This window comes from Lygodium microphyllum, chromosome 28 (assembly GCF_053477565.2).
Source record: "Lygodium microphyllum isolate KBCC chromosome 28, Lygodium_microphyllum_v1.1.10, whole genome shotgun sequence".
Classification (NCBI taxonomy): Eukaryota; Viridiplantae; Streptophyta; class Polypodiopsida; order Schizaeales; family Lygodiaceae; genus Lygodium; species Lygodium microphyllum.
In genome coordinates, this window is record NC_141162.1 from 102,150,265 (window position 1) to 102,178,152 (window position 27,888).

The 27,888-nt window shown below is 37.3% G+C and overlaps 1 protein-coding gene across 3 annotated transcripts in view; it reads left to right on the top strand.

Annotated features, from left to right (window-relative positions):
* LOC148011811 (uncharacterized) overlaps nt 1–4,664 on the top strand; it is a 29,968-nt gene extending 25,304 nt beyond the window's left edge. Inside the window, exons 2-7 of one of the 3 annotated variants that reach the window (XM_087670898.1) lie at nt 84–201; nt 2,883–3,038; nt 3,217–3,256; nt 3,880–3,967; nt 4,066–4,163; nt 4,243–4,664. In XM_087670898.1, the coding sequence (XP_087527024.1) occupies nt 84–201; nt 2,883–3,038; nt 3,217–3,256; nt 3,880–3,967; nt 4,066–4,163; nt 4,243–4,368 (626 nt within the window). In that variant the 3' untranslated portion in view covers nt 4,369–4,664. Of the gene's footprint in view, nt 1–83; nt 202–2,878; nt 3,039–3,216; nt 3,257–3,879; nt 3,968–4,065; nt 4,164–4,242 lie in introns of all 3 variants that reach the window. The other 2 variants (XM_087670900.1, XM_087670899.1) reach the window with 2 other exon arrangements.
* Nucleotides 4,665–27,888: the final 23,224 nt, after the last annotated feature.

A 27,888-nucleotide genomic window follows, 5' to 3' on the forward strand; every position in this document is an offset into this window, starting at 1 on the left:
GCTGATGTAATCATTGTCACGCTCACACACTGTTCATGGAGCTATGTTGCAGCTAGTTGACTTTGTGTTTTTACTGCCTACAGTCTCTTATGATACCTTGCTGTCAGAGGAATGTATTTTGCCCCCTCGACTACAGTCTACTGCCCACGATATTATCATCAGGCTTCAATTGCTGCTGCTGCACTTGGGGATCCATCAAGAGTAAGACACTCTGACACCATTCACCTTTGCCATGGTCCTTGAGACATGAGGTTCGAGTCCCCCAAATTGTATCATTCATATTCTTGTTCACTCATTCTCATTAAGCCTTCTATAGATCTTGTGGTCGTACATTTTGTGTTTCTTTGTGTTTGCCATATTGTTGGTGCAGCTTGAATTGAGATATCCTCTAGAGATGGGGTGTGGACAACAAAGATAGGGTGCCAACCATCTGCAAAACAAGGATGGACTGAGTGGTGGGCAACTTGTCTATTTATAGATGAGTGGATCCTCCCAAATTAGGGTTTAGCTTATGGGACACAAATACTCTCTAGGAACACATTTCTTTTTAACGAAAGTGTTGTAATTTGAGTTTTGGGGTTGCAATAAAGAGCTAATCAGTTTATAGTGCATTTTTTTAGTTCAATAGTCATCGCCTCTCTTGTGGTTGCTTTTTGGTTGTTGGCACACTGTTGTTGCTCTTGCATGCATGCTTTGCTGCCATGTGGCTTTTTCATTCTTCATCTAGGCTGCCTTAGAAGCCTGATAACAATGTAATTTGGGAAATTCAGGCGAGTGCTTTTCTATTTACTGTTTAAGATCTAGGTGAGTTGCTGGCTGACCTTTACTGTATTAGGTCTCAACTTGGCAGATTTGGTTCTCGTGTGTCTATGTGCCATGTTGCCACCTCTCTCTTGTGGTCGCTTGGTCGTTGGCACACTTCATGGTTGATTTGCAATTTTGTTGTTTAGAAAATTGTAGTGAGAAAATATAGAAACGGAGAAGCTCAGTAGATTGTAATAGTGGAGGTGGCTATGACCAGCTTTGGGCCTATCCTTAGGTGTTGTACACAAGTTATAGCAAAGATAATGGAGAATGAGAGGGGGAGCTCTCCTTTTAGAAAGGAAAATAACCAAGTAGCCTCAAGAGGAAAGAGGGAAAATGGAGTAGCACAAGATAAATATTCAACCACATGTCTCAAGTAAAGGAAAACTTGAAAGATTGAATGGTGAATGTCTTAATACTTCTCTTTGATGCTTATTTCTTGGGCTGAAAAGAGTCAAGAATAGAAATGACCAAATTTAGGAAAAAATTGTTGGGACACAATTTACCAAACTTACTGAGAATATTATCCCTATTACTTAGGGTTACCATAGGCTCCTAGAATTTAAAGACCCTCAACATGCATATCAAATGACAGTTCTTTCAGAGTACAATATAAAAATAGTATCAAGGAATCCCAACGTGCGACTCCTATGAAAAGATATGTGAATTCAACCTACATGTGCACTTTGAACAAGTTCTCATGACCAATGGATTTTATAGATTGTGACTATTTTTTGGTGGATGTTGTCCACACTCTATGCACTAATCCTTTCTTTGGTGTGAGTCTAATCTTGATATGCTGGAGTTCGTGTCGAAGGAGCCCAACAGGGTCATGTACTAGGAAATGTGCACCATCAGACACATTGTATAGGTCCACCATAACATGTGACACTTGCTAGTGGCTGGCTCTATTGGACCATTCTAGATAACAGTTTCAAAGAAACTCAAATTGAACTAATCTCTCCTCAATGATGTTTTTGGTTTCTAGTATAGCTAGACGTTAACCACATGGGTTTTATCTAGGTAAGGGTACTATACCCTACGGTTGGAAATCTGTATTCACTGTTAATTCACACTCAACAGCTCTCAGCATCTACTTTGCCTAGCAAATCTTTTCAAGGCTTTTTTGTTCACTTCTGTGCATTTCAAAGAAATTCTATGACACTTCAAAGCACCTGGATCACATCTTACTGAATTCTAATCATTCCTCTCAGGGTATTTTGTTGGTGCAGGAGGATGATTACCATAACAGGGTTACTATTACCAGTATTGTTAAATATACTTACATTATTTTTAGCTAGATGTAGTTGAATATCTTTGGTTCTTGAGTCGGCCTTTCACCTTTAGAGAAATAATAAACTAAGTGGACCCTCATTCTAGTCTAGGTTTACAAATAAAGCTCTCTTTTTATGTTGGGCATTTTGATTATTCAGAGGTTTTAATGACCTGTTAGGCGTTTTTTTATTGATTTTACTAGGCATCAGACAAAAGGGTTGTCTAGTTGAAGCATGTTTCGTTCCAGCATCGAAAACCTTTCCTATTGTTTGTACTTTTCAAAGGTGTCTAATGACTTGTTAAGTGTTATGGTTTTCAATTTGACCAGTAGTCCATTTGTAGTTAATTGTAGCTGCTGTTATTCATTTCACAGATGCACAGTTGCAAACATGCACACATGCACACATGTGTGCACGCTTGTGCATGAGTGCACACATGCTCACACACAAGTTTATCCTTTCTGTGTGTTTTGTATGCATCTGAAACTAAGCCGAGGCCTTTTAGATTCCTTAGATGCAGTTTCCAAGTTGGTATAGGAAGACAGATATTCACCATTGGGGCTATAACTCTTGGGAAGGAAAAAGGGTTTGTGCTGACATATCCCTTATCACTTCCAGACAGAAAAATCTGAGGAATTAGAGGCCAATGAGGGGGCTTTTCATTTGGGAGGATTCTTTTTTCAGAGATAAATATTTGAGGCCTCTGTTATTACTTTTTGGAGAATTGGTTTCTTTAGCTTTACTGAATAATATCTATGCGATTTTGCCAGTAATGTAATTGACTTAGTTCTATGATCTAGGTAGTTCCTATGGAAATAGCCGCAATGAATATGGTGGCACATCCCCAGATTCAATTTTGTCCTCACACAGTGGGGAAGACATCTTTGCTTCAGGCTCATATCCTCAAAGCGCTGTTAGAATTTCTGATGATTGTGTTGATATGGCTACAAACCTGAAACGGTAGGTTGGCTTCTTATACTGCTTTATATCTACTAAAGCAAGTGGGTTTGCAGAAAGCTCCAGAAGGAAAAATTCTGTTCTGCTTTCTGCTAACCAGCTAAGACTTGCAAAACTGTAGTAAATGATTTTCATTCTGAGCATCATTGTACAAGTATCTCATGATGGTAAGCATTTGCAGGTTGGCAAACAATGTGGAGGACACTTGTTGCTTGAAACATGTAGGTTTTAATTCTTTCACCTGTACTTTGCACATTTTCATGATTTTGTGGAATGCAAGTTCTTAGCTGCCTTTCTCACTCTAGCTGCTTTTACCTTACTTTTAGGCTTTTAATTTTATCTGAGTCTCTTGGTAGCATCTGGTCTCTTGTGTTGAATTTGAACTTCTGTAAATGACTAGTTGACTTACAAGCTATGCACCTGTACTAAGGCCTGTACTATGTACGAGAACTTGTTCCTTAGGACTAGAAGGGTGCTTGCCTCAATAGTGATTGGTCCGTGCTCCTTTGATATGGGTGTGAGGGGACAACAGTCAAGCACACAGTCTTCTCCCATCCTGACAATAAGGAATATGGTCATCAGAATCCAACTGAAAGGCCCAAACAATATCCACCTATTCTTCTGGGCTGCCCCATGGAACAAGATGTCGATTTGATGGCTGCACACAATACAGGAAGAGGACGTGTCTTAGGGTGTTGGTGGTTTTTATTGGCTTTTTCTTTGTTTGGAGGAGGGGGGATTTGGTGGTTGTGTGGGACATGAGGACAGGGGACTCCAAGTAATGCGATATTCTGTGTTTGACTCCTCACATGTACCGATCCATTGTAATTATCCATTCATGCAGATACCCCATTGTAAAAATGGTTCTCGTAACTCAACTGAGCAAGATGCATGCAAGAATGTAGATTGGACCCATGCTGTCCAGCTTGAGGGTGAGTATCTGTCTTGTGGTATAGGTAAAGTGTTCAATTGATGATTTAAAGTTCACAAGTTTCCTCATAAATTTTAAGGTGGTTATGGTTTTTAATAGATCCATTGGAGTGTACATTCAAGAGTGGTAATGGTATGGAAGTCCACAAGATACAGAGACACAGCACCAGAAAAAAGAAACCTAAAGTTTTGTATGAGGTATGCTGGTGAAAAAAGATACTGTTGTGCTTTGTTGTGATGTGTTTCATGATTTGTATTGCGTTTAACTATGCTATAGGAGGACATCATATCTCGAAAGTCTCAAAAAAGACTAAGGCAGCTGAGGATCATGCGGCATCTTGGCCTTTGTGCTCCTCAAGGTTCACCATTTGCCAGTACTCGCATCGTAAGGACTGCCACATAAATGTTTGCTGTTGGTGCCTTCTTTATGAAGGAAGCCAGTTAGTTTATCTCAATATCACCTTCTTGTATATATGTAATCATTACTGGTTCTGTGGTATGTACAAAGTTGCCCCCAGGTGTGCCTGGGGTCTGCCGGAAGTAATGTGTACCAGCTGTTAGCCTTGGACTCACTGATATGTAAGGTTTTTCTTTTTGGCTACATGTTTGCAACTTGTAGGGTGCTATCTCATGGAGCTAGGTTCATTTTTACTGTTCAAGTCTAGCATTTTCCTTCTTTTGCTTATAATGGCAAGGATATCAGAATAGTTTGTTTTCCCACGGTAGGTGTGCTGTGGGAGCTGAGTACAGAGGTAATGACAACTATGCAGTACAAGATACACAGCATGGGTTCATGCATCCGTAATTGCTTATGTTTCTAATTTGTTTGCGCATAATTGATAGACAAAGGTAAGGGGCTGTTTATTGTAATCTACAAAGTCCCCCCATGGCCTCAGCTCTCCGTCATCCAATTTCTGAAATTGCCTAAAGCAGGAATTTTACAAACATTAGGCAATAATAGAAGAAAAATCTAACAATTGAAGGCTGCAAATACATTTTACATATGCACAAAAACCCTAATACCTGCAAGGTCCTGCACATTTGTGATAGTGGGAGAAATCGATTAAAATGTGCTTTGTGATAGTGGGAATAAATCAAGAAAAATGAGATTTGGACCAATCAAAATGCAGTATTTTCTTGCCATGATGAAGTACCCTTGTCACATCATTGGGATGAAGCTGCAGTTGGTGGTGGGCTAGATCAGCCCATTAGCTTATACCCACTTTGATATTTTGAGTCTATGGGATAGAAGCTCAGTTGAGCACTTAAGCTTTCCTCTTCTTCCTCTTCTGCACTGTATTCTTTCAATACTGTTATCCTTAAACACAAGACTGTAATGCTATTTTAGCTTCGAAGCTTTGTTAAAGAGAGTGGGTATTCCTTATGTAAATGACTTGGCCAAGAAGTGTGGCCTTGGTACCTTGTAAAAGCAGTTACCAAGTTTTTGAGGAGCCAATCGATGTGAAATTGGGAATGATGATCAATAACCTTCGGTGGCTTAAGGGCGTTGAGATGGATATGGCAAATTATGCAACATGGTGATGTATAGGTCTTTTCTTTGCAAAGATGGTGCCTTTATTAGCAAAATTAAAGGTGATATATAGGTTGAGATCATGTTAGGCCTTGGTATTGATCTTCTTGTTGCTCCATCTTTTGTAACTCCTCCCTAGATCACTTGATTGGCTTAGGCTTCAAAGGTGACAATGAAAGTCGATGTGGCAAAGGTGAAAGGCATCACAATCTTTTGAGGTGGAATTGCCATGGTTGACATGGGTTAAGGGCTTTGTGTGTGTGTTTTCTCCCTTTTTTGTATCTTAATTCTCTCTTTTGACTAGTTAATGGCTTCATTTGTGTGCACGTGTGTGTGTGTGTGTGAACTTTGATTTATGTAAGAAGTGACACATTTCAAATATGAAGTAGAAAGTGGAAATAACTTGAATGTAATTGATGTATGCCCATGTATAATGTTTTCAATTGACCTAAGTTGCAAAGAAAACAATTTGGTGCAAAGTAATGGTAGTACCAAGGAAAGAGTGGTTTGCAAGAGGAACTTGTATGTGTGCCCACTTGTATGTGAACTTGTATATAAACATGAACATGGGGACAAAGATGAGAAGTTAAAAAAGATCCAATTTATTATTGTCAATCAATAATAACCGTGAAACAAATATAAAAAACAAAATTAAGTGTTAGAAGCTTGTTATGTTTGAGAAATTGATACATGGGTATTATAGAATAGAACTTGTTATATAATGTATGCATAATTTTAAAGGGAAAAACTTTGGTATAGTTCTTCTCAAAATTTGCAAGGCTTTAAACTTATATTTCTTATGGAATAAAACCCTAGGTAACATGGAGGCAAGGTGACTATTGTGGAAATCGTTATGCTCTCAACACTATGTTCTTATGAATTAAAACTTTGGTTAGATAAAAATTCAGACATGTACAAACAATGGGTATCTTTACTTGACTAGTTTCATGTAATGTTGCTAAATCAAGTGCAAATATACTTGTGTATGTATGTATTTGTGTTTATGTTTAAATAGTTATAGTGTAAGATAAATGAAATATTTTGGAGCAATATTCTCTCGGTAAACAAGAGAATAAGAGCATTACCTTGTGTAGGGAGATTTATTTTTGTTATGGTAATTTTGATGGTTGTAAAGGGAAAGAATCAAACACTATAAAAGAAGAATACAAATCAAAAAATAAAAGGAAAAGGAAAGTAAAGGTACAAAGTACTAGTTGATTAGGGATATATATCCCCTCAAGAATAGGCTAGATGCCCCCAACCATTATTATATTATGTCCTTGTGGGAAACATTAATAAAACAAATTTCTAAAATAATTTACAAAAAAGTTTAGGCTCCTCTTGTAATCATGATGACATGAATATGGTTGTGGTAACTTGTGTAGGAGGTTGGGTTGCAAAACTTCAACTAGAACTATCTCCCAAAAAGTGAGTTTGGTTAGTATATTTACATGACATATGCTAATTTTTGAAGTTATCTTACATGAAAATGTGGGCTCCTTGTATTTAGAGAAATTGTATCATATATATTATTAAACACGACATGCTCAAGTAATTTTCAATTGACAAAAAGATGCATACACACTTTTATTACTTATATTTAAGGCGTGAAACCTAAGAAGATTAAAGAGCATAAGTATTACTAAAGTAGATATAGAAGATGGATGATGGAATCTTGATGTACTTGGGTGTAAGATTTGATGTTGCTCAACTATACCATATTCAAGGTTGTGTAGGCTAAACAAGTCATAGAAGAATGGATCTTTGTAATAGAAAGATAATGTGATAGTTACCTAAATATATTTAACACTATGATGTACATGATGTAGAGACATTTACTAGTCATGTGATGTATATTCATACAGAACCATTGCCTCCAAAGGTAAATCTAGAGTTCCCTCCTCAAAATACCCTATGCATTTATAGTAGTAGAAAAACAAGTCTTACAAAAAAATCAAGGCATAAAATCAAGAAAAAGCACACAATATCATAAAGAAATGTAGAAAAACAAGTATATCACAACCAATGCACAAAGCATTGCAAGTGCACACAATATTAATGAAGAATGTTGGAGTAAGAGATACCTAAGTCACCAAGTTTAAGGTTTTCAATAAAATGGGAAGATCATTTGCTATTTATTCACAAAGCTAGGGGCATGATCTTCTTAAAGAAGCCAACCTTGAGAACACAAAGCATTATTTTAAAACAAGTTGCATTCTGAGGGCGTGATTCCATATGTGGCTACTTTCAATAATACACATTTACTCAATGATTGGAGTTGAATAAGATTCCATATGTGGTTATTTTGATGTTTCAAATAAGCTTATGTCTCCCTTGTCTAAATAATAGAAAATTTGTTGATATTCCAAGTCGACTAAATCTTTCATCTTATGACTTTTACATATTTGCTTATAAAAATCTTATCCTTCACCTCTTAAAATTTCATTCAAAAGTGTTATTGGTCAAAGATCATGGCAATAAATGCATAGCAAAGGTTTAAGCATCACTGAAATTGCAAAATTCCAACCTCTTGGCAAGATTAAATCAAGCATCTAAGGGAATAAAATATACAAGCTAATATACTAGTTGAAGAGGAGAGTAGTAGGTGGACTATGAACATTTCATTTGGAAAGTGAAGCTCTCTCTTATCCCAACAATCTAGAAACATTTTCGGGCAAGTGAAATACTTAGCTTTTGCTTAGCCCACACAGTTTTTTTCAAAACATTAGCCATGAAGGAAATACATGAGCCTACTTCTAGTTATTGGTTTTAGTCAATGCTCTCAAGAACATGGAGGCTATTGCGAAAGGTCCCCTCTATAGGTCATCCCCTTCTCGGGGGTTCCTGCATCATGACATGAGAATGTGAGAGCTTCATTTGCAACTATACAAGGCCACCCCTTGTAGCCACTATATGCATGCCAATATTGAGATTTGATATGTACCTTAGATGATCTTTCAAGCTTGTCCATTGTATAGGTGTAGAAATTTTTTGCATTGCCAATCCATGGTCCTTTATCTTTTATAGCACTAGCCTAGAATGCATTTTATTGGGAGAAAACATCCTAGTTATCTATCTCTTTATCCTTCTTCTTATGCTTGCAAGAAAGGATGCAAAGACCATCGGGGTTGGGATAAACTCTCCAAAGTAGTCAACTTTCTTGATGTGTTGGACTCTAAGCATGGCAAATTCCAAATTCCCTAACTGAAATTGTGACATGGTAAGTTGCCTATGATGTGTAGGAGGAGAACATTGGATTTGTAATCTCATGAATGATAGGACTCACTTCATGGAAATCCATGGAATTGGTGTGGAGTTAATTGGATTGATAAGTTGGACACTATATACTTGTCAAACATGTAACTAAAGCAAAAGGGACCCTATTATTGCACATCAAATTTACCAAATGTGACATTGTGAGTAGCTAAGCATATAGAAAGATGAAAGAAGAAGAAGAGAAATGAATGATTGAAGTTCTCTATGTTGAAATCGAAGCCTACTGCCCTAGAGGAAGTGGAAGTATTGTGGATAGAGGGAAGGATGTTGGAAGGTGGGTGGTGAGAAAATTTTCCATAATGTGACTTTTTCCTATACATATATATTGATAGAGAGATATGGTTGCTTAAGTTTGCAAATCAACTTTCAATCAAATAGTATACACAATTCTTCTTAATTTTGATGCTACTAAGGTGTAATGCTATGGAAATGTGTTGACTTAAGGTGATTGTACTGTTATTTGACCACATTAGTTGTCATACGTTCCTCTAGTACTTTGTTTATCTTTTTCCTAATTCAAACATAGATTGAGATGCCATTTAATTATATGTACAAAATACTTAAAAATACATACTCCATTAGCACAAGAATAATGTGAAATTTCAATCATAGACATCCTATCCCTTTTCAAAAACTTTAGACAGCAATGCCAAATTATAAGTATTGTGAAAGGAAGATTGATATGCCTACATCACATGCTCTTTAGGATTGTTGTATGAAATGACACGTTATTCTTGTTCCTTGTTGTCTTTAGTCTCGATCTTAACATGACATTCTTTTACAAAGCATGATGTCTATGCATAGTGGTTTTGAACTAGTAGGCTTCAATACTTTTCAGGATTGTCATATTTGTAGGTTGTTGAATGCTTCATGGACAGGTGCTGATGCCTAGATTGTGTTAATGCTTTGCATCAACATTATCTCAATGCTTCACACCAAGGTTCAAGGCATCTATGTGAATAATAATAGTTAGGGAACTTCGCATCATGATGAATGTTTCATGTGGCAAGGGGGTTTGTGGGTAGTTGAGTCACAAAGAAACCAACTGTGAGAGACCCAAACGCTTTTGTGTTATTCATAAGTATTTACATATTTAAGTTATAAACATGCTTTATAAATGTCTCAAGAGATCTAAATGTTTTTCCAATACAATTCTAGGTCGTATCTAAAATGAAATCAAGAATGTTATTCATGTTGCATCTACGCCATGCAAAAGTGCAACATTAGCAATATGCTTCATACTAGTGTAATAAACATTGTAATAGTATACTAATCAATGCATTATTAACATAATTATTAATAAATATAACAACAACAATAATAATAATAATAATATTATTATTATTATTATTATTAAATAATTACTATATTATTATATTAATTTATTAATAACATTTTATCATCATCAAAATTTTAATTAGTACCTTGGGGGGGAAGCCCTCCTAACCTACAAAACTTGGCATGTAGAGCAAAACTTGTCATACATGGCACTCTATAGGAGAGATCCAAGACCAGCTTGTCATACATGGCCCTCTATAGGAGAGATCCCATGCTCAAAATATATCATCTCATCTCATCTCAGATGTTCAATTAGAAAAGAAATTCATCTCTCTTTTAGAGAGAGAGAGATGAACAACATTTCAAAGCCTTACCTTTCTTATTTTCATGATCATATCACCCTTCAAAAGAGACTTGAGCCTTTATTTCTTGAGTCGTTATTTCTTGAATACCAAACCTCTCTCTCTCTCTCTCTCTCTCTCTCTCTCTCTCTCTCTCTCTCTCTCTCTCTCTCTCTCTCTCTCTCTCTCTCTCTCTCTCTCTCTCTCTCTCTCTCCACACACACATGCACGCACGTAGGAATTTTCAAAGGCTCGCCCTTTTTTCCTTTTTAAAATTATATCACCTTTCCAAAAAAAGAAACCCTCTTTAGTTCGTAAATATTAAACCTCTCCTTGTGCCACATAGGCTTGGTGTCGGGGTAAAAGGCCCTTGGGCCAGCCCATGTACACTGACCGCCCATATTCTTTATTCATATATATGAGATAGTGCAATAAGGCTATCATATCATTCTTGACAGCACCTACATTGTGTGTGCTCTTCTCTCCCGCATCTTCATCTTCTCCTTCTCCACTGCCATTGCATCCCCTTCAACTGGTATCAAAGCTTTGGATCAAAGCTTGATCGTGGAGCTTGGCCTAGTATGGCAGATGGGGATGCTTTTGGGTTCGTCGGCTGCAGTATGGCAGATATTTGGGCTTGAATCAACTTGCATTTGAGAATTTTGTGGAACAGCTTGCATTTGGTCAGCTTATCACTTATGCAACTTGAATGCTATTTGGCCCTTAATGCCCCGATTATGGATCTTGGATTTACTTGGATGTAGATACATGTTTGAGTAGTGCTTGCTCCACTGTCTTGGCAGTTGGTTGTTGAGATTTCATTGCTTATTGATGCTTGGTTCTTTGCGGGTTACTCCTTGATCAGTGGACTAGTGCTTGGGTTTAAGAGTTATGGCTTTGTTGCTTCTGTGTTCCCTAGCTTCTATGCTAGTTGGGTTGCTTTTGCCCATACATGTCAGAGAGCAGTTGCTCTTGATGCTTACCCGGCTATGCACTTTATTTACTATCATGTACTTTACAAAGCCACTTATTTGGATGTTGTTGTACAGATACTTGGGCTTTTCCTGGAGCTTGACTCTTGTAGGATTTTTTACTTCTTGCCAGTCTTGGCTTAACTTGGCTTTTCCCATATGGCATTATGTATTGCATAGCTATGCTTATGCGTATGGTTATGGGCTGATTTCATGGCTGAATATCATATGCTCTTATGGCACATGTCTTATGCTTTACCATATTGTGGTTGGTTATGTCATGCACTTGGCTACGACTCTTCTTTATATGGGAGCTTTTGCATCCTTGGTTGATGCCTTTATGTCCTCCTGTCCGTTGAGGTTTCATGAGCCTTTGTAGCATGCTTCTACCACTGATGTACTTGCAAATGATTGTGTTTATGAGCAAGTTCCCTTTGTTGGGACAGCCCACGACTCCTTGAGCTCCGTGGATGCTATGGATAGCCCTATTCATGATGGCTTGGATTCCTTGTCGTCTTCTACAAATTCTTCTTCTACAAATATATGCTTCCATTGTGGGAAGCTTGGACATGTTAAAAGAAAATGTTTCAGATGGATTAGAGAGCAGTAGAGACAGAGACAAACTCGACAAGAGCAGAGAGTTAGAGATGCAGCATATGTTACCATTGTTACTAGTGGTGAGGTACATGTTGTTACCCATGATGATGTAGTTGAGCATGTACTCCTCTCATCTAGTTTCCCTACAGCTTACTTGGTCAATGATCAAGCCTATGTCTTTGATTGGTTATTGAATTCTTCAACCTCTTGTCATGTTACCCCTCATAGAGCATGGTTCTCTTCTTACAAGGAGGTTGACAAATGTATTGATTTGGGCCTTGAGTAGAATTATGATATTGTTGGTACAGGGCACACACCTAGCTTTGCCTGATGGGACTTCTCTTATGCTCCAAGATGTATTACATGTTCCTATGCTCAATAAGAGCTTGATTTCTATCAGTTAGTTGCATGATGCAAGTTACTTTGTTTCTCTTCAGGATAGGTCATGGAAGATCTGTCGTGGTTGCTTGGTTTTGGCCAAAGGTTCTAGAGTTGGTTCCCATCACCCAGTGCATGTCTCTCATGTAAGAGATTCTATGGTTACAGTTATCCGGATACCACATACATTGTTATGGCATTATCGCCTAGGCCATATGCACCATAGAGAGATGGAGATATTGTCTCGTTCAGACTCCATGATGCCTCCTTTGTCACATGCAGATCTTGATGCTTGCCCTGATTGTCCTTATGGTGCTTGCAGAGCCCCTTTGGCTCATGGCGATCGTGAGAGGCATGATCCTCTAGATCTTGTCCATTATACAGTTTCTGGACCTATGCCTACCCAATCACTTGGAGCTTTGCATTTTTTGATCTTCGTGGATCATGCTACCCACCGTGTTTGGGCTTTTCCCTTGGTATGGATTGAGGATGCTGCAGTTATGCTTGACAAGTTTATGGATTCTGTTGGTTGAGGGCCTAGGTGCTTGCAGATGGAGTATGAGAGTCATGCTATCTCTCCCAGCTTTCCGTCCTATTGTCAACAGTCTAGCATTGATTTTTCCATGGTATTGCGGGATTGCTCATGGCATGTGCCTGACTCTACAGGCAAAGGTTGCTTCTATGCTTACCACAGCCGTGTTATCTTATGGATTTTGGACTGAGGCCCTTATGATGGCAGTCTACTTGCTTAATAAGATGCCGTGTCTGAATTTGGATGGTATTACACCACACGAGGCATGGAGTGGCATGAGACCCTCCTATGATTACTTGAGGATGTTTGGCTGCCATGCATTTGTATGTGTGCTAGATATGCCTATGTCACGCAGATGTATCCTCCTTGGTTATGGAGATGGTGACTTTCAGGCTTACAAGTTATGGGATTTGGATGCCCAACAAGTTATATGCAGCCGTCATGCTGTCTTTTATGAGACGCAAACATATCTCAAGCCTCTTGATGCACATTCAATGTGCTTTATGGTTGATGCTACAGCCGTATGTCAATCTTCCACTTCGTTGAGGCCGCATACTATCTTGAGACCCCGTCTGTCGGGATGCTGGCCCTTCTTCTATGATTGACTTTGGAGAGTCTATGTGCTCTTGGCTATCTCCTATGCACCACACTGATGCTATGTGCTACTTTGATGTTATGCATTACAGCCTTGCACTCATGAGTTGTGCTTGCTTCATGAGAAGCATTCTTAGATTGCTCTGTTGTATGGAGCTACGGGATCACTTATCTCCTAGATGTCATGGACTCCGAGATGCTTGACTCTTCTTTCACATAGGTTCGTACTTATTACACAACTTGCTTTCCGATTGGGCGTTGGGTGAGATGTCATGATTCCTCACCTTGTCTCTTTTTATTTTTTCTTTGTTTTTTCACTCCTTGGCCCATTGGCCTTTTAGTGGGAGGTTGTTGGGGTAAAAGGCCCTTGGGCTTGCCCATGTACACTAACTGCCCATATTCTTTATTCATATATATGAGATAGTGCAATAAGGCTATCATATCATTCTTGACAGCACCTACATTGTGTGTGCTCTTCTCTCCCGCATCTTCCTCTTCTCCTTCTCCACTGCCATTGCATCCCCTTCACTTGGGAACCTTATAGTTGTTTAAAAAGTTCTGAGGAAAGCTCTAAACAATATATGGAATAGATTCATTAGGTCATGGCATGATTATTCTATTTGGATATTGGTTAAGCAAGGTAATAGTCTCTTGCATATGCAAATATATAGTCTAAGGTACTAACATTTGCAATATTAGAATATAAATCCCTGAAAATTTTATTGTAGTTAAATCAATATTTGCAAGTATTTATCAATGCTTGGAACCTTTAAAAATGATGAAGTAATGTAAACATGGTGAAATCATTGCCCTCCTATGATACTTACCAAAAGTGATCTCAAGAATCACAATAACGCTATTGTAGACTCAAAATTTGAAGATGTAGGTGAGAAAATTTGTTTTGCTAAATTTTAGAACCAACCACTAATGCAAAATGATATAATAGAAATAATATCTAACATTGGAGTAAGATCGTGCATTGGATCTGGAAAATAAGCTAGGATGGCTTACTAGTTAAAGCTCATGTATATGTTGTCCAAGAATAGTTTGAAATCCTTGAAATTGCATAATAATTTTTGGCAAAAGAGAAAAATGATTTGTCATCTTGTGCATAAGGTCCTAAAAATTTCCACACGTGGTACATATTTTAGGAGGTGTGTGTAATAACTCATGATTGTTGAGGCACTTTTTTTCCCTCTTTAGGAGGTTGTTTGGGCCCTTGACCTTGTAAATGCATATGCACTTTAGGGCATACTTACTCTCATAAATATTTTGCATTAATACTTCTCAATACACTTTGAGTTGTGCACTTTCAAGCTTCTTCTTCTCCAAGCTATGTACTTAAATTCATACAATCCTAAGTCCAACAATTGGTATTAGAGTGTGCTTCTACCTCTTGGGAAAAGCCATCAATAGTCTCTGCTTGATTTCCTAATTGGGATAATATTTAATGCACAGTTTTTTATCAACAAATATTGGGGTGAACATGTAAGGGCTTCATCATCATGTTTTTTATTTGGCTTCATTTTGTTTGCACTACTACTAGTATTGCATAGGCTATTTTTTCATTTCATATAGAGTTTTCTACATCAATTAGTTCTACAAGTAAGATCTCTTATGATCTCCTTTGTATCGTGTTGCATAGCACAAGTTGGTTTTGTGCATATTTTCCTCTATACAAGAAGCTTTTTTATCAAGTATAGTTAGTGGTGGCCATGGCTTGCAACAATGGTGTATTTTGTATGTTGGCCATTGAGGGCAAGTTGGATGGAACTGACTATCCTTTGTGGGCTTATATGATGAGTTATGTATTGGTTGAAAATGGGATTTGGAACATGGTACATGAATTGAAAGACATCCTTGCAGTGTTTCAAAGCAACAAGTGCAATAGAAGCAACACAAATATGTATTCTTGAGGACACTATAAGATCTAGTTCTATTCTAGTTAATGTTAGAGCACCGTTACCACCTATTCTTATGCAAATATGTTGGGATGGAAAAGATGTAGAGGCTCATGCTTTGATTGCATTATCTATTAAATGTACTATGATCCCACATATTCACTCATGTAAGACAACTAGCGATGCTTAGGATATACTTGCACATTTATATCAAGGGAAAAAAAGGCATGTGTTGCTTACGTGCATAAGCAATTATATCAAGGAAAAAATAAGGCACATGCTGCTTATTGATATAAGCAACATGTAGGACAACTAAATATGCTTGGATATTCTTGCGCATTTATATCAATGAAAAAATGAGGCATGTGTTACTCATGTGCACAAGCAATTAGAGAGTGAATGGATAAAGGTAGTTCCATGGGTAGTTTTTTGACAAAGTTCGAAGAGCTTAAGGTGCATATTGTTCTTAGTTGTCTTTCTGATTCTTATCAAAGTTTTACATCTACTCTTTGATTGATGAAAGGTAATCCAAATGTGTTTTCATTTGATTATCTAATTTTTGTTTTGTTGCAAGAATAAAAATCTAGGTAAAATAGGTCCATTATACGTGTTCTAGAGCAAGCTCTTGTGACTACTTAGAAAAGTAAAGGAAAAGCTTCATTTTCTACTAGTAAAAGTAGAATCTACAAATGCTATTTGAAAAAAGGAGGATGATAAGGATGAGAATAAAATCTTTTATAGGTATTCTTATTAAGGACTATCCTAAGTTGGTGGTGTAAGAGACTAAGAAGAAACATGCTAGTATGAAAGTTGCAAATGCCTCTCCTTCTTCTTAGTCACGATATAAAAATATTGTGCAAGATACAAAGTGAAAATTTAGTGTGCAATTTATGATCCTTCTTTACACAATTCTTGCATGTCTATTGTGGATTCAAATATATGGTACTTTGACAATGGTGTATTAAAGCATATTGCTTCTATATGTAGTCTATTCATTTCTCTTGAGTTTACTCCTAAGGGTAGTATTGTAACGCATACCAATAACTCCTCTTATCCTATCAAAGGAGTTGGAAAATTTGTGTTGACTATTGTTAAAGGTAGCAATTTCACACTTACAAATGCTTTGTATGTGCTAGAGATTTAAGAGAATTTATTGTGACTTTCTACACTTTCCAAGATTGGCTTGATTGTGAAGTTTGATTATGATAGATATACTGTTTATGATCTCTCATAGTGATACAATTATCACATCTATTCACTATGTCATGGGCTATATAAGCAAATAATTATGGTAAATGTATGGAAGACATGGCATATGCAAGTGTAGATTCACAAGAGGTTCAAATGCAAAACTTTGGCATATATATTTTGGTAATCTAAATTTTGCTAGTTTGCTATGGTTGCAAAAATCTAATATGGTCCTACTCTTAAGGTACATAGATAAGATATTTGTGAAGGTAGCATATTGGGTAAAATTCCATAGATAGTTTAGTGACAACTTTTTGCACACTACAACTTGTGCATAGTGATGTTCATAGTCCAATGCAAACACACTCTTTTGGCAACAACATGTACTTTGTAACTTTCATTGAGGATTACCCTAGGCATTCACAAGTACATGGTTTGAAAACTAAGGCCAAAGTATTTTTCTACTTCAAGTATTCTATTAACATGGCTAAAACTTATTAGGGCCCAAAATGATTTAAAAAAGACACTTGTAAGAAAATGATTAAGTTGCTTATTAGTTGAGATTTTGAAAGAATGAAACTGCCAAATTTAGTTGCTCAGATGTTATTAATGAGAGAATATTTAATTCATTAAAAGGGTCAACCATTAATTGCCCCTCATCTTTTAATTTATGTCAGGGTCACGTGTCTTGAAACTTGGGAGGATTTGTATTCTCGAGATATGTCCACCAAAATCGTGTTTGTCTACTCCCACATCTTCTTTTCACATACCCACCACTCTTTCACCATTCTCTTCTCTGTGCTCACTTTCTTATCACTGTGAGATTCATTTGTGGTTGATCTGCTAAAATGTTTAGCAATACTTCTGCAAGTAATACAAATGGGAGCACATGCGAGTACAAACTTGTCATCCAACTAGATCCAATTTATTCATCTTGGAGGAAAAGTATACATCATCGAGTACTAATAAATGAGATGGAGGCTAACGGATTGCAAACTCAAGGAGAGAAACATATAGATTTGTGGGTGGATGGAAATATTTATCCCAAGGATCCTTCAATAGGTAAACCTCCTAATTTTTTTAATATTCATGACTATGTAAGATATGTTGGGGAAGGTTATAACAGGATTCTTGGCTATTGTACAAGGTTATGCTTTGTATCTTGCACATACATGGCTCAAATGAACGAAATGAGAAAAGCATTATTAATTGCACAGACAAGAATTTTTGAGCTTACAAATAATATTGACATTCTAGAAAATGCTAATAAGTCATTACAAGACAAGTTAGCACACTTAAAGAAAACTCTAATAGGATTCAGAAAGAGGAAGAGACTATTAAAAAATATAACTAGCTTGTGTGTGAGAGTAAAGAAAAGAAGACTTAATTTTGCAAAGAAATATGTCTCTAACATATCGTGTATTAATATTGTAGAGAGTGAGGAGAGAATAAGTCTTTCAAAAGAGACCATAAATAAAAATGATATTTTGAGGATTAGTAAGTCACCTCAAAATGTGGATTTGAGAGGCCCAACTCTCAAAGAATTGGTAAAGGACTTAAAGGACACAATAAAACCAAACGAAATTGTAGAAACATGTGATACTATGGGTATTAGTCGAAAAGGTTATCATGTTATCTCTAGATTATGGTTTAAAAATATTAAATGTAATAGAATAACTGTATTTTGGGTTGCCTCAAGCCCTTGCAATTGATATTGCAAGGACTGCTATGAATCATAAGATTCCACATGTTTTTGGGGAATAGATTCATATTGAAGCGTTTATGCCATATGAACAAACAAAAAGAAAATCTAGTTGTGAATACAATGCGTTTAACAATATATGGGTTGATCTAAGAAGAGTGCAAATTGCAATGGTTCACATGTATAGACTCACATTAGAGGAATATCATAGTGCTTTGAAATTTGCCTTGAAGTTAGATGAAGCACAAATTCAAAAGGACAAACAATGGAAAGAGTCAATATTTACATCATGAACAAGGTATTGGACTACAACAATGGTGGGATCAATCACTAGTGTATAAGTTCCAGTCTAAGATGGGTTGGTGCAGCTCAGGTACCAATTGAGAATCGTCAAACACTGAAATGGTTGTTCACTCCTCATACAGGTATTCCAAGCATTATTAAGTCTCAAAGTGGAGAAATGTTGGTAGTTGATGGGGTTGGTAATTTTAATGTGGAATGGCACAAAAGCATTGACTCAAAAACTATCAAACATATGCCTAGAATATGTAATGGAAAAAATGCAAAATATCCTTGTATTTATTGCATGGAAAGTGTTGGGTCTAAAGATTGGAGCAACTTGCGTCACCCTGCAAGAAGAGCCCCAACTAGAGACTCTATAGGCTTGAGTAAATTTATAAAAAAAAGAAGATATATGGGATCCCATTCTTTCAATTCCTCTTAGAAATGTTCATATATGTACTTTGCATGCAGAGATTAGAATAATTGACAAACTTCTTAGATTGCATCTCTACTATACATACTCAATTAAGCCCTTGTCTTTATCAAATGAGTGTATTACCAAATGTGAGGCATTACTCTCCAAAATGGGTTTTCATGGAGGTCAAGTTCACTTAAGAAAAGATCCAACACTTTCAAGGAAAACAAGAGATGTCATGGCTAATGTCTCAATGGGAGGCTCAAAAGCTAGACGCTTTTCAAAAAACCATACAAGAAAATTGGTGAGCATTACTTGGGAGCATTGGAGAGAGTTGTGTGGGATAACGACAAACGTTGCAAGCACACCATGACTTACATTTCTCAGGATGGAGGTTTGATGTCTTTTGAAAGCTCCTCGAGCAATAAAAGACAACCTACACATATCCAAAAGAGTTCAAATGTTCAATTACAAATCTTGTTCAAGCAATGAAGGAGACATGGGAAGAAAACGATATCAGATTTTATTTGGCAAGAGAGAATATTTAATCCAAGTTTTCTTTGATAAATTTTCCAATGGCGTAAAATGATTGTTACTTTCTTGTATTTGTAGCATATCCTTCATATCCATGGGCCTTAGTTTTGTGAAGGAATAAGGCCCCCTAGCAACTCATAGTGGCCAAGGCATGGAAAAATATCACTATCAAACACGTACAAGTTTTTTCAAAGCACAAAACATGGAGGAGGAGTTACAAAAAGCAATGCTCTTAGGAGCTATTCAATTGGTTTTTTCAACGATAGCTTTTAGAAAACTGCAAGTAGAGGAAGACCAAGATGGAGCAAGTAGAGGTCTGGAGCTACAATCTTTTCTTACAAGTCTCTTACACACACTTAATACAACTATGGATAAAGCTTAGGCTTTTGTCTTATTTCTCGACACTCCCCCTCAAGCTTAGAATTAGCTTGCAAGATAGTGCACTTCTATGTGTTTTGTCCTGGCATGGTAGATTGGGTTCTTTGCCAACATAATGCTGCTAATATTGTCACAATATATGATGAATCCACCATCAATTTCTGCCATCCTTTGTATGTCTCACATAGAGTGAGTAATCAGCAATACTCTGCTAAAATCACATGCTGCACAAGAATCTGTTAATCCTCTCACACCAAGCTCTTGGTGCTTGCTTCAATCCATACAATGCCTTGTTCAACTTGCATACATAATGCAGGTATTTAGGATTCACATACCCTTCAGGCTAATCCATGTACACTTCCTCTTCTAAATTCCCATTCAAGAATGCATTTTTCACATCCATTTGATACAATTTCCAGCCATATATAGAAGCCAAAGCAATCATTGATCTCACTGTAGTAATCTTTGACACTAGATTGAATGTCTCCTCATAATCCAATCCATATATTTGTGCATAACCCTTTGCAACTAGCCTTACTTTATACCTTTCTAGAGAACCATCCGATTTGCACTTGACTTTGTTTGCAACCAATTGATTTCTTTCCATGAGTTAACTGCACTAGATCCCAAGTCTTGTTTTTCTTCAATGCATCCATCTCCTCAACCATAGCTTGTCTCCATTCTTTGCTTTCCACTGCTTCCTCAAAGCAAGTAAGTTCCACATGTTGTACATAAGAAACCATATAAGCATAATGCATCTTCATGAATCCATTATATGTCAATCTATCAACATGATATCTAACCCTTTCTGATCTCCTCAAACACTACTTGGAGTCTCAACTACTCTTGCATGTGGTGGCACATATTTTCTTGCACTTCTAGTGCCCGAAGTTTTTACATGAGGAATGCCATACTCATTATCAATAGATTCATCCTCTGAACTTCCAGCCATAGGCCTCTTGCCTTTTGCAATTTCCACACTCTTTTGTGAACTCCTCAACATTCCACTCCATCGACTATAGCTGCCACTACTTTTTGCATGCTCCTAAGGTCTAGATGTATCTTCTAAGTGCTGATTTCCAAGCTTACCATCTGCTGAAATTTTCTTCCCACGAGCATACTCATCACTACTCTCATAAGAATCCAAGTCCACTGCAATCTTGGGCTTATACCATGATTCATACTCACTGAATTTGACATCCCTATTGCTAATGTAAACTTCCTTAGTCACTAGATCATATCATTTGTAACCCTTCTTCTCATCAGGATATCCAAGAAAGATGCATTTTATAGCCATTGGCTTCATCTTCTTCCCCAAATCATTAGGAACATGAACATAACAAACACATCCAAAAACCCTAAAGTAGGCAACAGTGGGTGTCCTACCATACATATTTTCATACAGTGATACATGATGAGTGAATACTGTAGGTTTCCTGATCATGATATGTACTGCAGTATGCAATGCCTCTGCCCAATATATCAATGGCATATTCATTTGGTTCATCATTGCCCTAGCAATCTCTGCAATGATACAGTTCTTCCTTTCTCTCACACCATTCTATAAGGTGTGTACTTACATGTCACCTATCTTTTGATTCCATGATCTCTCAAAAAATCTGAAAATTCATATAACATGTACCCTCCTCCATTATCAGACCTCAAGCATTTTATGTAGCAACTTCAACCATAGCTTTAAACTCCAAAAATATTTCAAAGGCTTCGCTTTTATGCTGCATGAAATACACCAAGTCATTCTGCTAAAGTCATTAATAAAAGTGATATAAAACCTGCAACTCCCACTCAATGAGACATTCTAACATGGATCCCAAACATCATAATGCACTGTTTCCAAAGGATAACTGCTGATTCTCCCCCTCTTTGGAAATGGCAATCTAGCTTGCTTGCCAAACTAACAAGCCTCACATACATGATCATAATTAACATAACCAAAATGGGGCAAACCACGAACCACTTGTTTAGTTTGCATTTGTTTCAGTCTTTGCAGCTTTACATGACCAATTTTCCTATGCCATAATTCAGCATCCTTATCTTGACCGTGCCCACTTTCAACATACATAGAATTTTAAATGACAGGAGTACCTGCATCCAAGGCAAATAACCTGTCTTTCTTCTTCCCTTTTGCAATCAATTTTCATGCCTTCCATTTCGAAATTCCTCAATGAAACATCCATATCTATTGAATCTCACATGCATTCCTTAGTCTACCATTTGACCAACTGATGCTAAGTTCTTAGTGATTGTAGGTACATAAAGTACATCCCCAAGCTTATTTTCAACTCCATCTCTAGTGACAAGTGGCACACTACCAATATGAGTAATTTTATGCAAAGTATCATCCCTAGTAGCCACATATTCTTCATTTTGTATTTGTTGTTTTGTGTCAAATCACTCAACATGATGAGTCTTGTGATTTGTAGCCCCTGAGTCCAAAAAGCAATCATCCTCACTAGGAGGGTGTGTTATGCTCCTTAATACATGTTCCATGGCAAATAAATGGATCTAGCAAAGCCACCTCTAAGTCCATAATCTGCACCTCCATAGGCACTTGCATAATGGTTAAATTGAGTCCTTCCTTGACCCCTAGGCATAGCATTTTTTTTGTGATAAAATTCCATTTCAAAATGTACATAATGCCCACAATAATTACATGCACCATCTCTATGTGGAGGAGTAGATCATCCTCTACCTCTAGAGTAAGATCTCCCCCTACCTCTAGGCATGAAACCACCATAGCCAAAGGTACCTCGACACCACGTGCAAAGCTATCACCTCCACGGCCATAAGATGAGCCTCTAGCTCTAGATGTATTGCCACACCCTCTGTGATTATAAAAGACACTATCTCCACTTGTATTCTTGCTCTTGCATGATGCATTTAAACCCAACTTTATTTCTTATGTAAGTAGCAAAGCAATCAATTCTTCAAAGCCTGGCATAGAGCCTCCTCTAACTAAAATAGAGGTATCCAAAGATTTATATGCAAGGCCAAGTCCATTAAGTGTGACTGAAACCAAGTCATCATCATCCACTAGTGCATTTATAGATGCAAGATCTTCTGTAGACACTATATAACCAAACATTTTGATGGCTACAATTTCAGAAAAACTAGCAATATGTAATGTCCCTATCAAGCATTCAGTAACATGAACCAATCCACTGCCTCAAATGGTCAACTTGAGACAAAAAATGCACCAAAATAGCCCAAAAAATTCATGAAATTTCCCTTCTAAGAGAATGGCTGCTATACGTAAGCTCAAATGCTATCATATACATCCATACATGATGCCCATACATCATACATTGGTTGTCCAACCAAGAAACATCCAAAACGAAGCTCAAATGGTGTTCATATGACCCAAAAAGCATCAAAATACGGGCTTAAAATCAACCAATTTCCTTGTTGTTTTTCTGTAGTTATTTTGTGCCAAGAATGAAGTCCTAGTCAAGGTGAAGCTACACAAAAAAAATTGGAATTTTTTTGCAATTTTTTTTACCTTAGATGTAACTTCATGGTGCACTCTTTCAATGACCTCCATATCAAGTCACAACAATAGTTTCTAATTTGCAATGGCTTCACTAGCAATTTTTCATGAAAACCCTGAAGGGCTTTGTGCAACAACAAGCTTGGCTAGAAGGTACCATGGCTAAAGGTTGGCTAGTGTCAGAGGCATTAATGCATATTTTAGAGTGGCTACCAATGGTGGATTTAGACAACAATATGATGTGGTCACTGAAGGATGATAATAGACTAATGGGAGATGTGGTGGTTGGAAATGGAGTAGAAAAAAAGATGGATGCTACAAATGGAGGATAAAGTGAATCGTTTTTGTATGTTGCATCATGCATCCATGGAGAAGTAGCTCGCTAGGTATGATCATGGCAAAAAAGATTGGGAAGAACCGCGATCAAAATTTTGATGCAATACACACCATTGACCGATTCGATATCATGAGGGCATGGAGAAGATGCCGCAGTTTATGTCTATGCGGTGGTTACATGACGCTTTGATCACAGCTTCTCATGAAGTGATAGATATCTAAATGTTTCACTGTACAGTACAAAATCTATAGTGTGGCGTGGTTGCACGGGCAACATTTTCGTGTTGAGCACATCGACAAAATGTGCTCCACAATAGATTATGGTGTCATGACAAAGTTCAAGCAAGAGAGCTGATAGTGGGGCCATGGATCGGAACACCATTGTAGATTAGATGGAGTATTTTGGAAACATGCAAAGTGTTATCTCAATGGATTACCGTAGCTTCTCCATGATCATATTCGATGTACAATGGTTCCAAGTGGTATTGGAAGGAGTTGGAGCAATCATTTAGCGAGGTCCATCTAGATTTCTAGAAATAGATTTCGAGAAAATATGGAGGGATCTACGCGACACATTTGTCCTGCCAACCCATTGTGAACATGTGCATGATATATTTTTTTAATTTCTTTCACGACAGAAATAGTCATAAATGTTGATTCACTCTTATATGTGCCCATTGAACATGCAATCTTCTATCCAAATCCCCGACAACATCGATGGTGGTATGTTGTGCCATCAACTCCTCAGAGTGCGAGAGTGTATGATAAAAGCAATGTTTCCAGTGTAGACGAGGAGAGTATGTAGGTGGAGGGGTTGATATTGCAGATAGTGGAGGTTGAAGAGGGCTTGGAGCATATAGAGGAGGCAGACATGAGTAACGTAGATAAAGAGACAAGAGGCCAAGAATTTTTTGAGAATGAAGTGGACTCCTCCTGTGTGGTGACGTATCTATAAACCTTCCAATGTACATGGAGTTGTGCCAGGAGATTGATATGGGACTGTAGCTTGGGTCATATCTGCGTCTGTCTACTCAATTCGTTGATGATTTGCTTTTAAGGGTACTTTAGAATAGGTATTTTAATTAGCGTCATTTTTTTCAAAGTGATAGTATCATGCTTTACCTAGATCTTTATATTGATTATGCTAACATCATTTTCTGTCTTGGAGGTTACCTTTGATGATATTGGAGAGGAGGATAAGTCAAGGGATGAGCAATGAGGAGTTGCAAGAGATATTCACACATATGTCTCCAGATCAAATGGCCTGATTTAGAGACATGATAGACCAAGAGCTGTCTCAGAGATCTACTTCGACATGTTCTGATGCTTCGGTTTCCAATAGACGAGGTTGATGCTCTAGACTGGCCCTAGACGAAGGGAGTGGTTTTGGGGGGTGCTACAAAGATGTGGATGCTATGAGTCCACGATCAATTCTAGAGAGGGATGCTACTCCTCACTCTTGTATAGGTTCCAGAGAGAATGGCTTAGGTGGGTATTGTGGAGGCATCGATGCCGTGTCTCTGTCGGCTTGTTGATCTAGTGGATACTTGTCACCTCTAGGATTTGTCACACCTGTAGGGACATCTACTCCAATGACTCCGAGTTTTGCTTCTCTTTTAATGCATTATGCATGGTGGGCTGATGTGTAATTGTTCATTTTGTAGAGTCCGTTCAATGCTCCTTTGCGTTGGGATGAACTTTCTGTCGACAAGGATTTGTAGCATGCGCTTGGATTCATGGAACACACACCTTCTTTTTTGGTCCTGTGATCTTTGCAAGCATCTTCCATCATGTACTATTCATTAGATGTACTTATCATCCTTTGTATAAAATCACATCTTGCAATAATTATAATTAGAATTTTATGTTTGTTTTGACTCTCCAGTGTCTCCATGGTTCCATGTAATGTCATGAGTTGTCATCACTAGTCTTGTACTTATCCTATGAGTTATCAGTCTTGTGGATTTAAGTAGTTTTGCGCTCGTCTTGATGACCATTGTGTACCAAACATGTAATCACTTTGCAGAATATTATATAGCACATAGTGCTGCCACAATCTTTTTTTCCTTTGTAACCGTCGCTTTTAGCATTGTTGATTTCTGTACATATGTCACTATTGCCATTGCTATGTACGTCCCAAATGGTCACTATTTGCATGTGATGCAGATAGTCACAGTTTTTGCGACGATTTTGTAGAGACATTTATACCAATGCTTTCAATGATGATAAGGATAATTTTTTCTAATGAACATTTGTGTCACTTTGAACGTCAGTATGAGGCCTGTATCTTATAGTGTAAAATGCATATCTTAAAATGTTTATTCTAACATAATGTACATCCTCATATCTTAACGTACGTAGCTAGGTGTTCTCTACATCAATTTGACTTTAAAAAATCCACTATTTCAAAAGGAAGGAGAGAGAGAGACACACACGCACACACACACACACACACAGTTTTTGCCTATAAAACCAAATTATTACACAAACTCAAATCAAAATACTAATACTTTATACCCTACAGGAGATTATGAGAGAGAGAGAGAGAGTACATAATCTTCCACTCCATGTCTTAAAATCGGTGTAGAAAACAATAAAATAAATATAGACTTAAATCCCAATATCGTTGATATCTTAAGATGATATCTTCCATTCCATGTCTTAAAATGCATATCTTAAAATGTTTATTCTGATCTAATGTAGATCCTCATATTAAAGTGCATGGATAGGTGCTCTCTATATAAATCAAACATTAAAAACCCAACTATTTCAAAAGCCAAGATAGAGAGAGAGAGAGACACACACACACACACAAAGTTTTTGCCTATAACACCAAATCATTACACAAAATCAAATTAAAATACTAAGACTACATACCCCACATGAGACTCAGAGAGAGAGAGAGAGAGAGAGAGAGAGAGAGAGAGAGAGAGAGCTACTTTTCTTACTCAAATGTATGCAACGTATCACCCTATCCATTTGTTTTGAAACAATGAAGGGAGAGAGAGAGAGAGAGAGAGAGAGAGAGAGAGAGAGAGAGAGAGAGAGAGAGAGAGAGAGAGAGAGAGAGAAGAGAAAGAGAGAGAGAGAGAGAGAGAGAGAGAGAGAAGAGAAAGAGAGAGAGAGAGAAGAGAGAGAGAGAGAGAGAGAGAGAGAGAGAGAGAGAGAGAGAGCTACTTTTCTTACTCAAATGTATGCAACGTATCACCCTATCCATTTGTTTTGAAACAATGAAGGGAGAGAGAGATAGAGAGAGAGAGAGAGAGAAGAGAAAGAGAGAGAGAGAAGAGAGAGAGAGAGAGAGAGAGAGAGAGAGAGAGACGTGTCCCATCTACCACAATCTATTTATCAAAGCAAGAGAGAGACAAAGATGTTCTCTCCCCCCTCTCTCTCTCCCTCTCTCTAACCAATCAACCAACCTACTAACAAAACTAACCAACCTACCAACAACAAAACTAACTTGCTAATTAACCTACTTTATATTGTATATGAGAGAGAGAGAGAGAGAGAGAGTCCATAACTAATCAATTAATTAATTTTTCTCTCCCTCCCCCCTCCCCTTCTCTCCCATACGTGATTTATCTATCAATTAATTAAAATCAATAAAACCAATAATTATTAATTAATCTCTATTTCTCTGTATGTGTGTGTGTGTGTCTATCCCCACACTTGTATCAAGAGAAAGAGAGTCCATAATTAAGTAATATTCAATTAACTAATCAATAATAGATTAAGAAAACTAATAATTAATACTCTCTCTCTCTCTCTCTCTCTCTCTCTCTCTCTCTCTCAACTAATTTATACACCACTTTATACATAACATAAATTATAAACATAATCAATCAATCAAATATAAATATATAAATAATCACAAAAATAAAAAATATTTAATAATGCAAACATAAAATCTCTCTCCCTTATTAATCAATACCAAATCAATCAATTAACTAATAATAATAATAAATCACAAAACTACATAAATAAAGCAATCATCAATCAATCAAATATAAGTATATAAACAATCACCAAAACAAACAAACATATAATAACACACACACACACACACACACACACACACTCTCTCTCTCTCTCTCTCTCTCTCTCTCTCTCTCTCTCTCTCTCTCTCTCTCTCTCTCTCTCTCTCTCTCTCTCTCTCTCTCTCTCTCTCTCTCTCTCTCAAGATG